General features: G+C 44.8%; 1 protein-coding gene across 1 annotated transcript; it reads right to left on the bottom strand.

The window, feature by feature from the left end:
* Positions 1 to 680: 680 nt before the first annotated feature.
* Positions 681 to 5,323, bottom strand: LOC124030466 (complex I assembly factor ACAD9, mitochondrial-like; the record flags this gene model as incomplete). The annotated part of the gene is made up of 8 exons (XM_046341801.1): positions 4,903 to 5,323; positions 4,547 to 4,640; positions 4,322 to 4,423; positions 4,061 to 4,167; positions 3,857 to 3,957; positions 2,385 to 2,463; positions 2,080 to 2,254; positions 681 to 779 (listed from the first exon to the last, which is right to left on the bottom strand). Coding segments are annotated over exons 1-8 (928 nt in total), but the record flags the coding sequence as incomplete, so codon positions are not given.
* Positions 5,324 to 6,831: the final 1,508 nt, after the last annotated feature.

Below are 6,831 nucleotides of genomic sequence, written 5' to 3' on the forward strand. Positions count from 1 at the left end.
GCAGGACAGACAGTCGTGGTCAGACGCAAGGACAGACAGTCGGGCGCAGGGACAGTCGGAGCGCAGGACAGTCGGAGCGGAGCGCAGGACAGACAGTCGGAGCGCAGGACAGACAGTCGGAGCGCAGGACAGACGCGTGGTCAGGAGGACAGACAGTCGGAGCGGGACAACAGTCGGAGCGCAGGACAGACAGTGGAGACAGTCGGTGGTCGGAGCGCAGGACAGACAGTCGGAGCGCAGGACAGACAGTCGTGGTGGTCGGAGCACGTCTCTGAGCCGCTGAGCATCTATTAACCCCGCTGTAGGACTCATTACGGTCAGCACTAGTAGATCAAACGAATCGACTAAAATTAACAAATCACTCAGAAAAACTTATCAGGGGCTCCGAGTGGCGCAGTCTAACGCACTGCATCTCCAGTGCAAGAGGCGTCACTACAGACCCTGGTTCGATTCCAGGCTGTATCTCAACCGGCTGTGATTGGAATCCCATAGGGTGGCACACAATTGGCCCTGCGTCGTCCGGGTTAGAGTTTGGCCGGGTAGGCCGTCATTGTAAATATGAATTTGTTCTTAACCGACTTGCCTTGTTAAATCAAAGGTTAAATAAAAGTTTTAAAAAAGACTCTCCAGCTTGTGAAAAAAAGACCTTGAAAAATAACTGCACATCAATAGGATATAACAGAGGGGAAAGGGAAGTGACATCACCTTGAAGCCTCCTCCTACTTCTCCTATTACATTCTCCACAGGGACTGGACAGTTGTCGAATGACACTTCACATGCTGGGGGACAGAAACACATCAGTTATAGCCCAGTGAATGGTACACAACAGGGATTTCCCTTGGCTGACTGACAGCTACAGTTATCTGGTTTACAATACTTTTAAATCATTGAAGAGTGAATGAGTTCACACAAGGAGAACAGGCATTATTGGTCTCTGCAGTTATATATATATATATATGTTGGATCCCCTGATGCCCCGTTTTACCTCTGGCTTTCCGTGATTACCTCTAGACTAGGCTAACACCAACACAAGTACGGTCATTTACCCCACTAGGCTAACACCAACACAAGTACTGTCATTTACCCCACTAGGCTAACACCAACACAAGTACTGTCATTTACTCCACTGGGCTAACACCAACACAAGTACGGTCATTTACTCCACTAGGCTAACACCAACACAAGTACTGTCATTTTACTCACTAGGCTAACATAACACAAGTACTGTCATTTACTCCACTGGGCTAACACCAACACAACTACGGTCATTTACTCCACTAGGCTAACACCAACACAAGTACTGTCATTTACTCCACTGGGCTAACACCAACACAAGTACTGTCATTTACTCCACTGGGCTAACACCAACACAAGTACTGTCATTTACTCCACTAGGATAACACCAACACAAGTACTGTCATTTACTCCACTAGGCTAACAACAAGAATTTGTTCTTAACTGACTTGCCTGGTTAAATAAAGGTAAATTATAAATAAAATAATTGTTAGACCCCCTAATGCCTAGATGTGATCTTACTGTTAGACCCCCTAATGCCTAGATGTGATCTTACTGTTAGACCCCCCTAATGCCTAGATGTGATCTTACTGCACGACCCCCTAATGCCTAGATGTGATCTTACTGCTCGACCCCCTAATGCCTAGATGTGATCTTACTGTTCGACCCCCTAATGCCTAGATGTGATCTTACTGTTCGACCCCTAATGCCTAGATGTGATCTTACTGTTCGACCCCTAATGCCTAGATGTGATCTTACTGTTCGACCCCCTAATGCCTAGATGTGATCTTACTGTTCGACCCCCTAATGCCTAGATGTGATCTTACTGTTCGACCCCCTAATGCCTAGATGTGATCTTACTGTTCGACCCCCTAATGCCTAGATGTGATCTTACTGTTCGACCCCCTAATGCCTAGATGTGATCTTACTGTTCGACCCCCTAATGCCTAGATGTGATCTTACTGCACGACTCCCTAATGCCTAGATGTGATCTTACTGTTCGACCCCCTAATGCCTAGATGTGATCTTACTGTTCGACCCCCTAATGCCTAGATGTGATCTTACTGTTCGACCCCCTAATGCCTAGTTTATCTTCTGGTTTTCCGCTGGTGATCCCTCCGAAGGCTCGCTCTACGATGAAGGCAGTGATCTTATCTTTCTTCACTCCATCCTCTCCTACCACCTCCGTACGAGCAAACACCGTCATCAGGTCTGCAAACCCCCCGTTTGAGATCCAGATCTGGACAGCATGGAAATACAGTCACACAACTGTCCTTCAGACTGAATCATCACAAACACAAAGTACCAACAGCAGTTAGCGAACACATGACTGACAGGCAAAACACAGGTAGGAGGATAATGTGTCTCACCTTTGACCCATTGAGCAGGTATGTTTTCCTGTCTTCTGATAGGGTGGCTTTGGTCTGAATGGACGCAGCATCACTCCCACTGAAACATACAGGATCCACATGAAACAGTCAGATTCAGAGAACATGACAAAACCAAGCTTTAAAATACACAACCACTTCTGTCATTTGTTGGTATAACAAAAGTTGGAATGCTTTTCAGTGGCAAAAAAACAGCTTTACGGCAAACAGTTCCAGATGATGTGACTGGTCGAAAAGCAGAATGATGTCATCCAGAGTTGGTTCAGGATGGTAATGATTTCAGCAGGTTGTGTTTTATATTTCACCTTTATTTAACCAGGTATTTATATATATAACCCTTTATTTAACCAGGTATTTATATATATAACCCTTTATTTAACCAGGTATTTATATATATATAACCCTTTATTTAACCAGGTATTTATATATATAACCCTAACCCTTTATCTAACCAGGTTGGCCAGTTGAGAACAAGTTCTCATTTACAACTGCGACCTGGCCAAGATAAAGCAAAGCAGTGCAACACAAACACAGAATTACACATAAACAAATGTACAGTCAATAACACAATAGAAAAATCTATGTACAGTGTGTGCAAATGTAGAAGATTAGGGAGGTAAGGCAATGAATAGGACATAGTGGTGAAATAATTACAATTGAGCAATTAAACACTGGAGTGTTGCAGTAGGTTCGTACTGTATCTACCATGCTCAGTGGGAAAGGCTATGCTGCAGTAGGTTCGCATTGTACCTACCATGCTCAGTGGGAAAGAAGGCTGTGTTGCAGCAGGTCTCGTACTGTATCTACCATGCCTCAGTGGGAAAGGCTGTGTTGCAGTAGGTTCGCACTGTACCTACCATGCTCAGTGGGAAAGAAGGCTGTGTTGCAGCAGGTCTCGTACTGTACCTACCATGCTCAGTGGGAAAGAAGGCTGTGCTGCAGTAGGTCCGCACTGTACCCACCATGCTCAGTGGGAAAGAAGGCTGTGCTGCAGTAGGTTTGTACTGTACCTACCATGCTCAGTGGGAAAGAAGGCTGTGTTGCAGTAGGTCCGCACTGTACCTACCATGCTCAGTGGGAAAGAAGGCTGTGTTGCAGTAGGTCCGCACTGTATCTACCATGCTCAGTGGAAAGTAAGGCCGTGCTGCAGTAGGTCTCGTACTGCATCTACCATGCTCAGTGGGAAAGAAGGCTGTGTTGCTGTAGGTTCGCACTGTACCTACCATGCTCAGTGGGAAAGAAGGCTGTGCTGCAGTAGGTCCGTACTGTACCTACCATGCTCAGTGGGACAGAAGGCTGTGCTGCAGTAGGTCTCGCACTGTACCTACCATGCTCAGTGGGAAAGGCTGTGCTGCAGTAGGTCCGTACTGTACCTACCATGCTCAGTGGGAAAGGCTGTGCTGCAATAGGTTTGTACTGAACCTGCCAGGCCCAGTGAAACAGACGGTACGTACCTGCCAGGCTCAGTGAGACAGAAGGCTGCTACATGTTCTCCTGAAGCCAGCTTGGGGAGATATTTAGCCTTCTGCTCCTCACTACCGGCTATCAGGATCCCCTAACATACAGCAAGCAAGACATCACAGGTTCACAAACAGCAGTAACATTATACAACACAGATAAAAAGAAAGCCTTGAGTCTATCGGTGCAGGACTCTTTACCTTGAGTCCGATGGCTTGGTGGGCAGCCAGTGTAACTGCTATGGATCCATCCAGAGAGATGATCTCTCCTAGTCGGGCATACATGGTGTTGGACAGACCCAGGCCACCTAGGAAGAGACAGGAAGTTATGTTGAGTGGCGTCATGTTTCAATGTGTGTCCACAAGATGGTCTCTGATACAGTATGAAGACCATACCAGCGATAGGCCTAATGTTTGTTGCACAGGCTGTGACCTGTTCTCCTCTGATATTAAACTCCTCACCATACTCCTCAGGCACCTGGATACCGAACAGTCCCAGCTCCTTCAGTCCGTTCAGAGTCTCTGGAGGAATCTTAGCTTCATGGTCGATACGCTTGGAGTCCACTGAAATACAAGGACAGGTCTCAGAATACAACACTGGAACACAGTCTGAACGTCTATTAGAATAGAACCACACTTTGAATCTGAGTCTTGTATAAGGACAGCAGTCTCTTCTCTCAGTCTCACCCTCTTCAGTGAAGAATTTCTCTACCGGAGCAACAAACGAGTTGATCTCCTCCAGCTCTTCATTTCCAATCTCTGGATAGGGGAAGCACTCTGCCTGGAGGAGACACACACAATACGAATCAGATATTTGGTTGATTTATCCTTTATTTTCTCATTGTCTTTCAAGGCAAAAAATGGCTTGCCTCTGGCGAGAGGTGACAGCTGACAACAATGGAAAGATGGCTATGGGTGTCTCTAACTTACAATAACTGAGCAAGCTATCACATATTTCTTAGACAGTACGGCTAAATCAACATTGTATTCCTTATCTAGAATTTAAAAAGCATAATAGATAAACTAGCTAGCTAGTCGCTTACTTTGTTTACTTTGCCAAGGAACAGGTCCTTGGCGTAGGCCAGATTCCTAGCATGAGTTCTAATGGTCCGGTGAGGTAAGGTGACTTCTTTCGTCGCATGTCTTGCGTTAGATGTTAAAATCTTTCCAAATTGAACAGATTTGGATAAAGCTATAAGTCTATTGATATTCATTGTCCTGTCAAATTTTCACCTCAACCAGACTTCTGCTGCTTCCGAAAATGGGTTACAAGCAGGTTGAAATATGGTCGAAGCTATCTGGGATCCATGGGACGTCCCCACACTGACGTCACCCGTTGAAGTAGACATTTTAAACGGTTACGGTAATGGTTAAGGTTAGGTAAGGGTTATGGCTTCGGTTAGGATACGGTTAGGAGTTAAGGTCAGGGTTAGGAGTTAGGGTATGGACGCGCCAAGTATACCGAATAGCCCTAACAGTAGACTAAGGTTGGGATACCTTTCACCTCATTCTGTCTCATACTGATGACGTAAAATGGGCGTTTCGTAATGAATCAGCTGCCTGCAATTCTTCATTAAATCACTGGAGGGGACTGTTTCGTCAGGAACAAAATGTACATGGAAGTGCTCAGGGTCTGCTAAAAAACAATGGACACATTTCTGTATACCGCACATGTATAATGAACAAAAATATAAACACAACATGCAACAATTTAATAGAGTTTACTGAGTTACAGTTCATATATTGGAAATCAGTCAATTGAAATCAATTCATCAGTCCATAATCTATGGATTTCACATGACTAGGAATACAGATATGCATCTATTGCTCACAGATACCTTAAAAAAAAGGTAGGTGCGAGGATCAGAAAACCAGTCAGTATCTGGTGTGACCACCATTTGCCTCATGCAGTGTAACACATCTTCACTTAGAGTTTATCAGGCTGTTGATTGAAGAGGAGTGGGACAACATTCCACAGGCCACAATGGCTGTGCGAAGTTGTTGGATATTGGTGGGAACTGGAATATGCTGTCGTACACGCGTTGATCCAGAGCATCCCAAACAACCTCAATGGGTGACATGTCTGGTGAGTATACATGCAACTGCTCTGGTGAACATTCCTGCAGTCAGCATGCTAATGGCACGGAACACTTGAGACATCTGTGGCATTGTGTTGTGTGACAAAACTGCACATTTTAGAGTGGCCTTTTATTTCCCCAGCACAAGGTGCACCTGTGTAATGAGCATGCTGTTTAATCAGTTTCTTGATATGCCACACCTGTCAGGTGGATGGATTATCTTGGCAATGGAGAAATGCTCACTAAAAGGGATGTAAACAAATTTGTGCACAAAATCTGATAGAAATAAGCTTTTTGTACATATGAAACATTTCTGAGGTCTTTTACTTCAGCTCATGAAATATGAGATCAACACTTTACAATACAACCTTACCGTGAAATGCATACCTACAAGCCCTTAACCAACAATGCAGTGAAGAAAAATAAGGGTTAAGAACATATTAACTAAATTGAAAGTAAAAGAATAAAAGAGCAACAAAATAATGAGGCTATATACAAGGAGTACCGGTAACGAGTCAATGTGCAGGGGTACAGGTTAGTAATGAGGCTATATACAAGGTGTACCGGTAACGAGTCAATGTGCAGGGGTACAGGTTAGTAATGAGGCTATATACAAGGTGTACCGGTAACGAGTCAATGTGCAGGGGTACAGGTTAGTAATGAGGCTATATACAAGGTGTACCGGTAACGAGTCAATGTGCGGGGGTACAGGTTAGTAATGAGGCTATATATAAGGTGTACCGGTAACGAGTCAATGTGCGGGGGTACAGGTTAGTAATGAGGCTATATACAAGGTGTACCGGTAACGAGTCAATGTGCGGGGGTACAGGTTAGTAATGAGGCTATATATAAGGTGTACCGGTAACGAGTCAATGTGCGGGGGTACAGGTTAGT

This window comes from Oncorhynchus gorbuscha, unplaced genomic scaffold, assembly GCF_021184085.1.
Source record: "Oncorhynchus gorbuscha isolate QuinsamMale2020 ecotype Even-year unplaced genomic scaffold, OgorEven_v1.0 Un_scaffold_11834, whole genome shotgun sequence".
In the NCBI taxonomy this organism is placed as follows: domain Eukaryota; kingdom Metazoa; phylum Chordata; class Actinopteri; order Salmoniformes; family Salmonidae; genus Oncorhynchus; species Oncorhynchus gorbuscha.